At 38.8% G+C, this 16642-nt stretch overlaps 1 protein-coding gene across 12 annotated transcripts in view; it reads right to left on the bottom strand.

Moving 5' to 3' along the window:
- The window catches only part of BRSK2 (BR serine/threonine kinase 2), a 324645-nt gene extending 308775 nt beyond the window's left edge, over nucleotides 1-15870 (bottom strand). For all 12 annotated transcript variants that reach the window (XM_063331693.1, XM_063331692.1, XM_063331686.1 and 9 more), the window contains exon 1: nucleotides 15413-15870. In XM_063331693.1, coding sequence (XP_063187763.1) covers nucleotides 15413-15506 — 94 coding nt within the window. In that variant the 5' untranslated portion in view covers nucleotides 15507-15870. The remainder of the gene's footprint in view (nucleotides 1-15412) is intronic.
- Nucleotides 15871-16642: the final 772 nt, after the last annotated feature.

Below are 16642 nucleotides of genomic sequence, written 5' to 3' on the forward strand. Positions count from 1 at the left end.
ATATACAAGGTATACATGCATGGAGAGTTCTTTGCATGGACCAGACTCTGACCCCAAACTGTGCACTAGGCTGGACATCGTTCCTAATTGAGGCAAAGAATGAAGACTTACACCTCCAAAAGTATCATGGAATCAAACAATACTTTAGCATCATGGGTCTTAGCTGGCACAACTGTCTCTTGATAATTGTCAGCAATTATACCACAAGTGACCTTTTAAAGCATTATCCAGCAAGGCCACAAATTTGCATTATCTGCTGCCCACAGTATGAAGTTCACCCAAATACTGAGAGGGGCTCATACACTACAACCACTGTTTATCGTTTAAAGTAATAGAAAGCGGTGCTAAAATACAGAATAAATTCTATTTTCCAATCCCATCAGCATTATTTAATAAATAAATAAATAAAAATAATCCGAACACAAACCTAGTCAGTAACTTCTGTTTCAATTCACAGACACACAATAGGTTTCAAACATCACAGCAGTGCAGTCAAAAAATCAGTGCATTTTAAAACAACTAATTTTAACTGGAATTATTTGCCCTTAAACCTGAAACTGCAGAAATTATTACTTCTGTGCAGCTTCATTTATGCAAAAGTTTGCTTACCTCCCTCAATTTTTTTGTTTTTTTATTTAAATACAACTTCAAGCTTCAATCATAACAAAATTGTATGTCTTCCTACAAAGACAGAATATTTATGCAGTAACACAGTTGCAGATACAGCATGGTTTTGACATTTACTGTAGTCCTGGAAAGGGAACAGCCAAATGCATCCCCGGCACAGTTTTAATAATTTCAAAAAATATTTGCACGTAACTCTGTCTTACCACCTCAAAAATAGTAAGGAGTAATATTTTATTTCATCTACTGTCTGGCCTCCCATTTTTACCTCCCAGGACACAACTTAATATTTCAAAATAGGTCTTAAGTGGGACTCAAGCAATAGCTAAATGTCATACCAGCAAAAAGGTAAATTTCACTCCTAGGACACTGATGAGAAGATTCTCCTTCCCCATTAGCCGAAATATTTCTTCCAGGCAGTAACTTGCAATATAACTATCACTGACGCCCATATAACAGACTAGTAAGGTCATTCCTTTAAAAAATTCTTTGATGATGAACTTGAAAATTGAAATATCAGCCTCCTCAGAAATGCCTGCATTCCTAACAATTCAGTCAGTCTTTAGAATAACCCATTAGCCTCACCACCCACTTTACACTGACCTATACCCTTTCCAGGCAATAGTTCTGGAAGCTGAAACTTACTGAAGTAGCATTTGGTAAATATCATTTTGCCAAGTAAGACTGTTGGTATTATCAATTGGGTGCATTTATTAACCTTCCTTTGCCTTTTCCATTCGACTTCCAGATTTAGGTGAGGGTAGTGATGAGGTAAGGATTGGAAAGGAAAAGAGAGGAGATGTGGGACTACAGGGCAGGTTAATTTGAGGCATTTTTAAAGGCTTCTCTATCAGTCTGTCAGAATTTCCAAAGATGACTTTAAACAAAAAGGGGGGGGGGGGGGGGGAGAGAGAAAAAAAAAAACTATGCCACCAGAGGGCTGCTGCCTGCAGGAAAATGAAACTACTGCATTTTAACACTGCAGTATAATTCTACCAGCTCCATGGGAGCATAAATAAAAGTGACCAAGTTATAAATCTTTTGTAAGTAGAACACACAGCACCATACAAACATAGTTCTACTCAGTGACATTTTGTTTGAGAGATCAGGGACAAATATCCCTAAGGAAAGAAGTAACAAAAGTCAGCATAGACACAAACTGTCAAAATGGGAACATCAAAGCAATATTTCTATTTTATTAGATAGTTAAAACAACTTTAGTTTTAAATTGCAGCCACAGAGATTTCAGCATTTATGTATCAATATTACAATAGTCAAAAGGAGAAGCTATGGAAGACAAATATAGAAAGAAAAGGTATCATCACCTGGACAGATCATACTGTATGGTCTGCTCTATCCTCAGAAGATGAAAATCCACAGAGGTGCAATTAAAAAAATGAAGCTAGCAAAAATGAACATTAGCAAATAAACAAGCAATTAAAAAAAAAAATCACTAGGCCTAAATAGTAGAGTTATGCCAGGTGTTTCAATGCTGCTTTTTATTTCTGAAAAAGTTATCAATACTAGCTGGCTAATCCTGTCAGTCCCAAAAGGGAAGTCAAGCATTCTCTTAGTTTTACGGCAGGGCATCATGAAAAAAAAAAAAAATAAAATTTAACTTGCCAAAGGCTCCACCCCAATTCAATGGCTGAGCCTGTTAGGGCCAGTGAAGACTACATAATGTTTGTTTCTGAATAATCTGCCTTATAACTGCCCAATTACATGAACAGAGTCTGTTTTGTACAAGCCTCTACTACACTTCCCCCAAGAAATGGCCCAGCTAGGGCTCTGTAGCATTTTAGAGAGCATAAGAGTACAAACAGGGACCCAAACCTTTGAGAAGTTGAGTACTTTTAATCCAACGGGCCTTGAGAGTAAGGGATACCAGGATTAGAACTCTACAAGATCAAGAATAAGGTTGGTATTTTGCATACACAAAAAAACCCAACAGTGAAATACATACATAGTCATACATACACAAAGTATACAGTGCATTACGTATATAACTACTCAGCTTACCCCCATCTGACATACCGTATTGATTTGATGCAGGGTTTATCAAGAGAGCAAGAAAAAGGCACAACTGGTACAAGTAAATCATCAGGTAAAGATGGGGAAGACTGGACTTTTACACAGGGCAAGGTTCTTACGTGCTGTGGTACACTTCTGCAACCCTCACACAGCCTGCACTGCCGTATTTTCACTGCTCCTTGTGCCAGGATATAATACTGTTACCCACCAGCGCTACAGTTGCGCCTCTGATGGCAAGGTAGTTATACGCTTTGATTAAAATCCTTTGCCTTGCCACGTTTTCACTTCCCACTGTTTCAGTGAGGAGAAAAAGGTCTACCACACACGGGTTTCTCGCCTCTGGTGGACTTTCCAGAAATCTGCAGTAGAGAAGCAGACACCTAAACAGTAAATATGATACATTTGCTATTCTAATCAATCTTTTTATGAATTCTTGAGAAGCAGTCCACAGACCACCTGGTTCCGCAGAGCCATAGGCACTGAAACACTTAGCACTGGCGGAGCTAAAGAGGCTCTCAGCCGTAACTCATCTGATGCAATGGTGGTAAGAGTAATGGTGATGACAGCATTACGACACAGATCCAGAAACCATGCCTATTTTTACAGCATTTCCTCTGAGCAAGAAGAGCCACCTGCTAACACGATGGCAACTGTCCCAACCATACTAGTGGCCTGGCTGTCATCTTCCCTAGCAAAGATGCAGTTATGATAAAGGTAAGGACGTTTTCTACATCCTGAAGCTTAATGCAAACTGGTCGGGTGATTTCAGCATACATACGTGTGGAATACTACAGAAAAGTTACTGCTAAAGTATTAAAATGTTTGCTTGCTTTAATTTGTCTGTTAGCTGAGCAGACAGACTTCTGCTTTAAGGATGAAAGCTAGTAATTTGAAAAATGCTGGGCCTGTATTTCCAGTTTGAATTGAATTCACTTACAGTATCATTCCACTTTGTGCTCTAATTTGCTTGAATATTCACTGCAGACGAGATGTATTCCTAGGCTGCTCTTAACTAGAACACTGCCAGAGGTCTGCCTCTGCTGCCATCAACGAGAAGCTTGCTCATGGGTCAAACTCCCCTCTCAGATAAACTTGAGCAAGGCACTGAAGTCACTGGGGCTGCACAGTTGTAACTGAGCCGTGAATTTGACTGAGTAATGTCTTCAGCACAATCAGGAAACAACCAGACGCAAGAGAGATGTGATTTCACAAGTATGAGCAATGAAATAAACCACAGATCCAGAAGAAAAGCAGCACGGGACAAAACGCAGAAACACTAGGACAGATCTTTCTTTGTTGTCAATGATTACTGACTTTAATCAAGGTTTACTGATTTATAGGATTGGGAAGTTTGGAAAAAAAGCATAGATTTAACTAGTTTCAAAAGCTAACGAAAAACTATTTAAAGCTGGTGCTCACAAAGTATAAAGAATCTTAAAAGCTGTGCCACTCATAGCCATGTCTTTTCAACAAAACAAGTGCCTGCGTTTAATAGGGCTATAGCAGTTGTGTCATTGCCAAGTTCTAATATAATACTTGGCTTTGTCTTTGGTGACGATTTTTGTAGAGACAGGCATTGCAAACACACAAACAGCTCTCAGTCTTCCTCTCAGCTTTCTGCAGGAAAGGACTACTTCAAATACTGCCACTGCACCAAAATGGATACATGGAGGAAACACAGAGAGGGCTCCCTTCTTCCCACGCTCCCAGTCACTAAGCTCAGCTTGCAAACAGAGAGGGCCAAGTTCTAGCCTCCATCCTCCCTGCTTTGCACTGCTCCAGCAGGAGAAAGTAGGTAAGAATCCAAGAATCCAGCCTATCAAGCCGGCTGGGGATCCCCCCAGCATTAGGAAATCACAATGTGGTTTAGCATCACTTTTTCCTCATAAATTTGGTGTAAGAGTCTTAACCAAGGCAAGGGCAATCAATATCTGAAGAGTAGCTGTATTCCAGTAATCTGAATCTGCCATAGAAGCATCTCATGGCCTTCCAAACCAAATGCAGATTAGAGAAGCTGCACGGTTTAGGACAGCTTTGCTTTAACCTGATTTCTTAAGGAAATAAAATTCAAACGTTCAGGCTGTCTGTCTGTAAATTCCCCCATAACACCAGAATAGATTAGCAAGTTTCAACTAAGTCTAAAAGAGCAAGGGAAGTCTCTAAGATTCTACAAATTTAATGGAAAGTGCTGAATGTCTGTGGAAAAAAGAAATTCAAACTATTGCTCCCACAATGGAAACAGTAATTGTGATTTAATCCTTAATGTATTCCAAGAGAAAGAAAAAAGATGGACAGGCAACAGAGATGGCTCCAAATGAGCCACAAATACTGTCTTCACCTAGCCCAAGAGACAAGGGACATATAGAGAGACCAGGAGGAAGAGGGGAATATAGGGTACAAAACTGGAAGAAACAGTTCCTTAATTTCACAGTTCACTGAACAAGTTATGGTTCAGTTGCACAGGATAACACAATAGCAGAGGGTGGAAGTGATCTCTGGAGATCATCTAGTTCAACGCCCTTGGTCAAAGCAGAGTCAACTAGAGCAGGATGTTCAAGGTTGTGTCTAGTCTGTTTTTTAATACATGCAAGGATGGAGACTTCCCAACATCTCTAAGGAACCTGTGCCAGGTTCAACTCACCCTCACAGTGTAGAAGCTTCTATACACACACAAAGGCCCAGCGAAGATCAGGGTCTTAGCATGAGAGGGATTATATGCAGATAACATAACACAAATTATCTTTTCTTTCAGTTCACAACCTAGGCAAGACACATGAAGTGTGAAAGACAAAACATACGTAAGAGAAAATAATTCTCCAAGGATACACAGCATATCAGTGTTAATTTCCCAAAGCAAATGCCTCTGTGTAAGTGGGAGAAAACCCTACAAGTGCCTTATTTTTCAGTCCACCATGACCATACAGTTTGAAAAAAAAGTGTGTATATATATATATGTCTAACAATAATATATGCTTCTTTAGAGATAGGCTATTCTCTTGCTTAGAGTATTTCTACCAGCAGTAACCATCAGTCTACTTAAATTGGGATGAAATGATTAAGGTGCTCAGTCTTGGAACTGTAACATCCCCAGAAGTTTTCTGAGAATAGCCTCCTAAAGCCTTCATTGAATTGCTGTAGGAGATTGCAGCTGTAGAAAGAACCAAATACCTGTCTAGCACCCCCTAGATTAGGATGCCAATTCTTGAACCAGATTCCAGTCTGAAGAGGCAAGGCAACTTCAAAGTTTAAAAACAAAACAAAAACCCAAAAAAACCCCAAAACAAAAACCAAAACAAACGACCAAACCAAAAAACAGATGACCAGAACTTCACAAGGAAAACTGTAGATCAACCCTGTACCTGCTGACAGCAGGTCATCTCAACGTGACAGTCAAGCTACCCATCGTTTACAATCTGAAAATAAAATGAGAATTTAGGAATAGAATACCAGGAGAGATTAAGAGATTCGAGTAAGTTAAAAATCCAAGAGTCAAATCTCTTCCTTAATCTTAGGGACAGGTCACAGTTATTAAAAGGAATTCACAGAGTCACTGAATGAAACTTACCCAGGGCAAATGGCTGGCATGAGTAACCCAACCCTCAGCTGGCAAACAGTCAGCAAAAGACATGAGAAATTTTTAAACATCTCACACAGTACATTTCATACCACAAGGATTTGGAATGCGAAGTCTTCTTTTCCTACTTAAATTTGTCGTTTAATTCAAATGCAATAACACAGTAATCTTAGCAAAGTTTTGTGCTAGCTTAGCTCAAAAGTCATCAGAGCAGGATATTGTTTATTTTAAAAATAAGATTTTAAAAAAAGGAAATCATACATCTCCATCTCATGTTTAGCTGCAAATACATTATTGCTGGTCCCTCTTCCGCATAAATTATATTACCATAGGGCAGATGAGCCAACATTATGGACCCCTGCTACTATGTACCATATCCTGGACCAAAGCAACAAAACGATCACTGTTCCAAGAAGTGCATATGTGTAGAAATCTACTCTCTACATTGCTAGCCACATATAAAATAATTAAGAAAAAGAGCAAAAAAAGATAGAGCGCCAAGCAATTCCATCAGCATTCCCTGCTGGGTCAGCATGAAGACCTGGTACATTCTCATCTGCAGCTGAAGGACTGCTGTTCAACCTTTGACAGATTGAAACTTACAGTTCTAAGAGTAGGCTTTAGACAAACAGTAGAAAATTAACATATTTTTGGTACAGACCAGTTTGTTTCTTACAGAAACCAGCTCCTCCATTACTTTTGTTCCAGTCAATAGTGCTTTTAATAAGTAAATAACAAGAGCAGTCAGCTTATGGCATGTAAGGCTGAACACACAGAGGAATGACACTGCAAAAGCAGAGCTTGTTAATATGTATGTAATATAGACATTAATAAAAAAAAATATACATTATCACTCTGGGTTTTTTTCTCCCACAATAAGCAAATATTGCAAAAGATAGCAAATCAAAACTGCAAGAGCCTCAGGATATAAAGAGAATACGTTGTTTTGTAAGTAGAAGCAGGCAGCCAGAAAAGCACTTACTAAATGGATGCCTGAAAACAGTTTTCCTTTATTTTTTTATTTAAAGTTAAGCATTTCACTGGAAATATTATCAAACCTATAATTCCCACATAGTGGTGAAACACTAAAACAAACAAACAAAAAAAAAAACCACAAAAAAAGAGAGTACTTGCACACCCTAAGACACTTGATGCTGGTTTCTCTCCTCAATTCCCCCCCTGCACCTAGCATTAACCCATTGACTATCAGTTGATGTTGCAAATCATGGTGTAAAGCTTTTACCAGCAATAATCTCCTTTTGTCAGTAACTGGCAAATTATCTACTTTCTTCCAAACTCCTTAATTATCAAAACACTGATTATCAATGGGTGGATGTTAGATAAGAAACTGAAGAGCAGACTGTTATCAGTGGTAAGCTACACAAGGAATGGTCCCTTCCAGTCTAACCTTACCCCTTCCACCACCCCAAATTAAAAATGTTTATTTGAACAATAAATTTTTAAAAAAATTTCCTCTTAAATATGCAATAATCTTTATACAAGGAAGCCACAGCTGGAACAGCAGAAGTCTAAAAGGCAGAAACTGCCTGGCACAGCCATGGGGTGCAAAACAGTAAGCTCAGCATTAGAACTTCATGAGTTATTCAGGGCAGCTTTAGGGCTACTTTAATTTATGTCAGTTGACAGTGATCTCTGCAGCCTTCAGAGGAAATAATAAAATAATTTTCTCAAAATCAAACTGAGAGGGCAGCCAACTCAAGATAAGTATTCTATTCTACCCACTCCAGCATTGAGTAACTATCCATCACCGCCTGCACCAGCAGTAAGGTTATTCTGCACGACTATGAAGGCAACAGTACCATTTGCAAGAGAACATACCTGGATTTGTTTAAATATAAACACCACCCTTTACCTCCTTTGTCCATATTGCTCTTTATCCTCAGTCTCACCACACACTTCCACTTATTATCCTTTAAAACCTGTATCCCAAGGTCATTGCAAAAGAAATAATATAGTCCTGTTTATACAGCCCAAAGGACAACAGCGATCTCATAGGCATCTCTGCCACAAATGATGCATTCAAGAAAAAAATGCTTGCAGCTACATCAATAACGAGTAACACACTTTTATGAAAGGAACCAACACAATTTCCTCTGCTCCACCTAAATGCCATTTAAACCAAATCTTCCAAAGCTACCAAGCAATGAAGAAAAATCATCTGGCTGGAATTTTTGCGTAGTTTTACCAGAATTTTATCCATAATGTTTCTAGTCTGTAAACAGAATTAAAGAAATTAATAAAAACGCTCTATCCCTACTCATAATTAGATGTAGAATAAGTCAAATGGAAGTGGATAAACACTACTAATATGCTCTAAAAATAGACATTTGAAATTAAGTTTAATTTGGTCACATTTGTGTGCCTCTTAAAAAAACCTTTCTGGAAAACTTCACATCTTTCAGGCACAGGTGCTCATGGGAATCATGTCCAAACTGTCCAGGAAAACTAAATTTTCACTTTGCAGTTGCAAACATTTATGTTGGAAGTACTCACACAACTATCCAAATAGAATGTAATACTCTTACACAACATATCCAACAGACTACTATTCAAGAGTACAATCCAAATCTTTGAATATTGATTAAGTGCAACCAATTCGTAAGTGAGGTAAAGACAGTTGGGGAAAGGAGATAAAAAGTTGTGTGCCAGAAAATCTGAAACAAAAGAGGACTTAAAGGAAATCACTCTGCACTTACAGACACTGCAGAGGAAGACGGTTCAAGTTCATCAAGAACACCATTTACAACAAATTATTCATGTTACTCTACAGATCGGCATGGATGTTTTGTAGGAAAACAGTAGTTTATGCATGAACTGAAAATGGAACAATCTTCTTACATTCCATAAGCAGAAAGAACACCATTATTAACTAGGATTGCTAAAAGTCTTGGGTGTGTTTAAAACAAAACCAGAAAATTTCTTTGGGACATTTCTTAATACAACAATCCACAACAAAAAAAAAAAAAATTCTACCCTTAGCTATTTATCGTGGTCTTGATGATCATCCTACTGAAGTCAGCAGTTAAAACACTGACTGACTTCACAAGGGCAACTTACAGTATCTCAGCATTTGAAGAGGAGCACACCTTGAGCATTCATTTTATGTCTCTGCCTTTACCTTCATGGAAATCTATATCCAGGCTTCCACCTCTTCTTATTTTGACTGTTCTCCTATGTGCATAATACATTCTTCATGCAACGTCTCTTACTTCAGAGGGCATTACTTCCATATTTCTCATTTCCTTTCATATTTCTTCTGAAAGCTGGAATTCATTTGTTCTGTATTACCTACCTACTAATTTTGAGGCACATATCAACATTTGTTATCACCGTTGCAATTACTTTTTAACTCTCTAAAGTATACAATATTAAAGACTTCCCAAAATATAATATATGGAGTAAATTTATGATATACTGAAAAATCCTGCAATGTTGGAGAATCCAAATTATACACTGGCTGCTCCACTCAATTTACAAAAGGAATTGTAAGAACCCACTTAAAATGCTACATTTGCTCTTCTCACGGAGTCACAGGTTTTCTAGAGATCATAAAGAATTCCTCTCAAGAGGTAAATTCTATTAAGAAGCTTTTCTATTTCTCCAACCTCTCTCACGATTCTAATGCAGTCCTTCCCCCTGTAGTGGCACAAAATGACATTAGAGCAGTGACAGAAAGTATAAAAGTGCTTGAGCAGTGCAAGAACTCTATTTGTGAAATCACTGCTTCCATAGTTCCTGCTGATGTCTGAAATGTAGGTATATAAATAGTAATATAGTCCTACTCATTTGACAGTATCTGAATTTTAACTCTTAGGTGAGAAAGCCTACTGTGCTTTACAAAGAAAAACAACCATTCAGAGCCTGCTCCTGTTTCAACAAGTTCATAATAATTTTGCTATTGATATTGGGGTAAAAGACTAATGGCGTGCCTCAACAAAGTCTGCAGAAGGATGGAAGCTAAAAATCATTTTCACTGTAGACAGCAAACAGGAATTTGCTTTAAAAAGAAAAAAAATAAAAAAAAGAGGGAAAGTAGTAAAAGAGATATCTGAACTTTGCCGTTCAGACATGCAACATGGTAATACTAGTTTATTTCAGTCAGTAATGCATGCAAACAGTACTTTGGAACAATCAGATCAAAGGCGCATAAAGTTAAGAAAGATCAAATCATTATTGCAAAATACAGTAAGTCTAAATCACTATGACATAACCTTTCTTGGCAAAATTTCATTCTCAAAATTTCGTTCTTAATACTTCTACTGCCCACAGTATCGTTTCCAGTATTTTATTTCTATGATTACTAATTAACCCTATCATGACAAAGGGTATGGATTCACTTTTTTGAAACAAACTTTTTTAAAGGAAAGTAAAATATACATATGAAAGCATTAATAGAATATATAATGGTTTGTTGGTTGTTTGTTTAAAAAGGCCATGGGGGAACTACAATGATATACACCTCTATAATGTTATATTCATCTAGACAGCTAAAGGGAATAAAGCTGTAGTCTTTAGATTCTCTAGATCCAACAGACTAGGTCAGAACAGAAAAATACAGCAGCATCAATGAAAATGATATACTTTCTTTAGCCTACTTACCTAAGGAAACCAGGCTTCTGAAATCACATTGTCTACCAAACACTCCTCAAATAGATCTGAAGCTTTCAGTTTCAACCAAATTTGACAGAGACAAATAAAAAAATTAACAACTTTCAGTTTCTGCCAGTGTCATGGAAACAGGTGGTTAAGGCTGTAAAGAAGCATCCTGTTTAAGCCTCCACTGAATAAAAGGATACTAAATTTGCTAAGACCCAAATTTACTGATTTCTGTTCTTACATAACTCAATAGCATACTGCTGAATACCTCACTGATGGCTCATATATAATTAAGATATTATACACCAAAATAGCTGTAAGTCATACAGTATACAATGCAGAAAAGGGACCCCCTACACTTCTTGCGAAGGTCCAAGTGCCATGAGTTTCAAGCAGGACTCTTTCTATTGAATATCTGCAGAACTGGGCTTAAAACAGAGTAAAGGAACAAGACAAAATGGAGCAGCAACATTAAATTTTTCATCAAGTTTATCTTAAAGTGAATAGGGTAACTCCCACTTAGAGCGAACGTCTTATTGCTTGTAGACAAGGCAGCGTTTTGGAAATTTCAACTGGAATTGAATTGGTGCCACAGCAAACAATGATGCTGAAGCCTATATAGTGACTGCCAAATGAAAACACAAGAAAACCCTCTGAAATGCTGAAGCCCTTCACAAGAAATACTTCAGTTCCTCATCTTTTCAGTCTTTAATAAATATTCACTACAATCAATCTGAATTACTCTTAAGAGTTTCAAGGGTGGAACAGGGGTTAATGAGGCCAAAAGAAACATAGGAACAAAGATATTTGTGGGATTAAAAAAAAAACAAAACCGCAAGGAATATGCAATAAGCTGATTTCACACAGACAGCCTCTATTTTATCTAAAATTAAAACAGTGCTTCATGATCAGGTATGACTGGGGTTTCTCAAGGCACACTGTTTCCACGTGTCTTATTGTAACATGACACACACCCTTTGCTCATTACTGTTAATTACTATGAAAGCTATTAAGATGCTGTTTCTTGTATTGTTGCAAAATCATTCAAACAGAATAGCTATTCCTCCAGCTGCAGTAAACAAGAGATGCTCTGAATTCAACCTATTACAAAAGCAAACCATCTTACCACAGTACTTAAATTACGCAATAAATGTGTATGCTATATTATTAAAAATAATTTTCCATAGTTCCTCTATCAGTCCCACTACCAGCAGAGGGCTAAGCACAGACATTTTTCATCACTGCCTCATGTAGCCCTTTTCCAACTTCTCCGACTAAGAGGCCCTAATCCTCTCTTTGTGGCATCAGCAAGCTTGACGCACCAGCACAGAAGGCTGCTCAGGACAAATTTGGCATACCCGATTTTGAATTCTAATCAACACTTTCAACAACGGTTGTTACCCCCCAATTTGAACTGAAGGTTTTTCCCTGACAGTTTTGCCTACCCACAGCCAGATGTCACCAGGTTCCACTAATGTCACAGATATGGCAACTGGACCTCTGCAGGGATCAGTAGGCTGCTGGTGGTGAACATTTTTTTTCAGCTATTAAGGTGGCAATCAGTGAGAACTTCACAGAGAGAAAGCCGTTGAGAGTTCTACTTACTATTAGGTTCTCCCTCCATGACACCCTGTCTATGTCTGCCCTGAACTATGAGCCCACGCTCCTTCCCAAAACCCCCTTCTTTTGATCTCAGTAAAAGCAGGTAAAAGGAATTAATACATTTGTATAATATTAATTTACCTGGGAGCAAAGCTAGACCTGCCTATCTGAAATAACTTTCTAGTGTAAAAAAAATTTTATTCAAAATAAAAGTGATGGATATGAAAATAGCTGCAAAATGGACAGGACTTTGCAACACAACTTACCCTTTTTTTCCATTCATCATTACCTTTCGCAAGATTTTCTCACTCTTTGCTATCCCCTTGGAAAACAAAAAATATTTCAAGCCATTTCCTCGTAATCTTCCATGTTTTAAAGTCAAGCGCTAAAGGAATGATTACAACCACTATTTTCTTCAACCATATGCCACTGCAACCCAAATTTAAAGTTACACACCATGACAACATAGCATGGTGAATCAGGCCCTCATACTGCGCTTGTTGTCCTCTCCCTAAAATGCTGCAGGTTGCCTGCTTACCCTCCAAAACAAGCAGGATGAGGACTAGCTACATACCACACACTGTTCATGCCATTCTGCATGCTCCCAAATGTGATTAGCACAGAAAATGCGAGAAGACCAGAAGGCATCTTTCCATATTTAGCCATGTAGGTTTAATACCGAGTTAGATTTCACCTCAGTGCATTATTCCGTTAATCAAGGGCGGGTATAGCAAGGAAGACATATACTGACATCAGCTACTTTCAAGATTTCTCTTCCTCTTCCCCCCACCTCCGGCTTCTATGACACCATGCATTGTGCATTTTATGTGCATTCATGTGTGCAAACAGCAGAGACTTATCTATAACGATCAGTTATATGGTAGAACTGCTAAAGGAAACTTTCACCCTTGTCCAGCTGGTTGAATAACTGCAGAGGCCAACAGCAGCAAGCCTGTAAATACATCCTCTTCTTCTCCCTCCACCCCCACATCTCTAATCACTTAGGAGGAAGATAGGAAGATTAGCAGACAGGAAAAAAATAACCAAAGCTGCAGATAACCCTTTAGGACCACAACGTCAGGCTATAAGACATGGAGCAAAAGGTTAATGCAGCTGTATTTTCAGGAATCTCAGACACAATTGTATTTAAAAGGGAGGGAGGGGTGCTGAGAAGGTGAGAGAGAAAAAAAAGGAAATGATGATGAAGACAAAAATTAATTTGTCATCTACAGCTGGCTCTTTGATCACCTGGAGTATCCAGGAAAGGATTACAAGCAGAAACAAGGCAGTTTTATTACCAATACAATGCAATTTTTTGGTAGAGTATTTTCATTATCATAATCAGAACAGATTTTAGTAAGAATACAGCTGCAGAAGTAAGGGCTTATTGAGCTATGCAAAGAATAAAGGTGGTAACCAAAAGAGTGACAGAGAGCTACCTTTAGCAACTGATAACGCTGAAGGGATTTGGAAAAAATGAAATATAAATAAAAGTCACTTTCACTAGAAGACAATGTCATCTTCATCCATGTCTCTGAACGGTTGCTATGGGGTTGTGAAGAGGAGGGGAAGGATGGGGGGGGTGGGTTATAATCAATCATCTCAGAAGAGCATTGCTTCTTACAGAGAAAGATCTGGATTTTGACTGTGTCCCTAAGAAAATTGCGGACTGCAGAGCTGCTGCCACGCAGGGCAGCGAGGAAGCAGGCAGAGCAGAGGCAGCAGCTGGGGATGGAAACGCCTATTAAATCCTTTAGACAACAGATGGGCAAAGCTCGGCTGGGTTATAAAAAAAAAAAAAAAATTACACCACAATGCATCATGTTTTATTGTCCCACCATAATGAACAACACTTAACATCCACATGCCCAAATAAGCCCCCCTATAGTTGATCTTCCCCTTTCCCTAAATTATAATCTCGAGTTTCAATCCACTTTTGGGGGGCTCCCAACCCAATGAATTCCCCACATCCCATTGCTTATTGCACCTGTTACTAAAAAAAAAAAAATAAATAAGGAAAACATTTGGGCTTCTTTTTCAGGGTTTTTCTTCCAATTAATGCTCCCCTGCCCTTGAAGTGAATGTGCTATCCAAGCAAGCAACAGTAAGTCCAGATCTTGAACACATTTAGGGGATCTAATTATGTCATGTAGGGCAGAAGCACCTGCTCTCTAATTCCCTCCACTCAGTTTCCTCTTTTTAATATTTCTTACCATTGTTCCATTCAGGAAAATCTGCTGGGGGCGAGTTTCATAAACAAGCTTTAAGAAAAATAATTAAATAACATCCCCTCCCCCTCCCAATCCCTCCTACAAAAACACAGCATAACCAGAATGAATTCTGCTACCGATCCCCTATTTTTCTTTTATTTCAAAACCTACCCACAAAAACCACCAGCCCAGCCATCCATATTTGCTAAATACCCACAGCAGTCAGTGCCACAGACATACTGTACATATTTCCACCCCCCCAACTGCACCTTAAGGACTACACCCTTTTCAATCATGATGTCATGAAATACTGCTGGTGACTCCCCCACTACCACCACCACCTCCTCGGTACTACAGGCTGTGAACCTTTCATTTCAATATAATTTGATTAAAAAAAAAATGCTCCTAAGTAGGGCACTGAAGAAATTGATGTGAAAATTCACCACCAGCACATCATCTATTTTTCCCTCTGCATGCACTCCGGCTGTCATCAGAACAACACCCATTAGCAGGAGTAATGAACATAAAGCATCCTGGGGTTTTGGTGTGGTTTTTTTTTTTTAAAAAAAAAGGAAGAAAAGAAAGAATTAAAATGAAAACTAAAAATAAATAAAGGCAAAAATTCCCTAGGAATATTATCTCCACTAAAACAGCAAATAGGAAAACCTGAACCCTCAAATATCCCATCCCCAACACCTCACTGGCTGCTACAGCACCTTCCCCCTAGCGCCAGTGCTGCTGCAAAAGAACCAACCTGTCTGTCCTTTTCCTAGGGTTTTCTCCAAACGATAGGGTCCAACATATTGTGCATGTTGAGCTCCGCTGCCTTCTTTCCCTGTTGATGTCATTTCTACCTGGATCTGTAATTCTGCAATGTGTATGTGCTGATCAGCTGGAATTTCTCTCTGCAGGTTCTTTAAATTCCCACTTTGCAGCTGTGCAAGCAAAGCACTCTTTCTCTTTGCTTTAGTCCACTTGGTTGCAGATTTTTCTCTTCCTCCTCTTTCTTTCCTCTCTCTCTCTCACGTGCGTGTTTTCTCGCTGGGTCTGCCTGGGACGCTGACGGACGAAGGAGTTATTTTAGTGTTCAAAGAGGGGGATCTACGATCCAAGCCCAAGGAGCATGATGCTGGTGATCTGAGCTCCGCACGCCTTGTTCTCTCTAGGAGCTGTTCAAGGGAGAGCCAGAGCCAGAGCAGCGGAAGAGCTGGGGGCCGCAGCTGTGATTGACATTAAAAGCAGCCAATCCCCTCGTCTCCCACCTCCTTCTCCCCTCCTCCTTCCACTACCTTTTCTTTTCCATCAGCAGCAGTTACTGCCTCAGCCTGCTACAGAGCATCATGAGCAATAGCAAACACGTAAGTTTATCAGTCTATTGATAAAGCACGATTAAATATAGTTTAATGTGTATATTATTTTAAGACCCAAACATACACTTCTTTTTTTCTCCCTCTGAATCATACTCCACTGTGCAGCTCTACTTCCAGAGTATTAAAGAAAGGCTGATATTGTGTCAGGAAATAGGAAAGGGAAAAAAAAAAAAACTATTTCTGAAAATGAGCTTGAGAAATTCATTGATTCTGTTTGACTCTAGAGGACCTACATCTTCTGTGGGTTTTACCCTTTAAAGACAGCCTTGGGGGATTTGGCGGTGAAGAGAAAAAAGATAGGAAAAAAACAACAGGGCAAATCCTACAACCACTGAACTCAGTGACAGACCTGCTTTGGAGTTTGATGGGAGCAAACAGACTTCAGGTCGTTAGATGACCAGATCAAAAATGGCATGACCACTATCTTAGTTAGAAATACAGCAGAAAATCCAGGAATTAGGTGGCAATAGGAACTGATTCCCATATTCACAGGCCCCATACTAGCAGCATAAGAAAACTTTCACTGCTTTTGTCTAAGTACCTATGTCTGTGTTTAACCTTCAGAGCTTACGGAGTTGGATGAAATAAAAGATTCTGCAGATATCCTTCAAGTT

The sequence above is a fragment of the Chroicocephalus ridibundus genome, chromosome 4, assembly GCF_963924245.1.
Source record: "Chroicocephalus ridibundus chromosome 4, bChrRid1.1, whole genome shotgun sequence".
In the NCBI taxonomy this organism is placed as follows: Eukaryota; Metazoa; Chordata; class Aves; order Charadriiformes; family Laridae; genus Chroicocephalus; species Chroicocephalus ridibundus.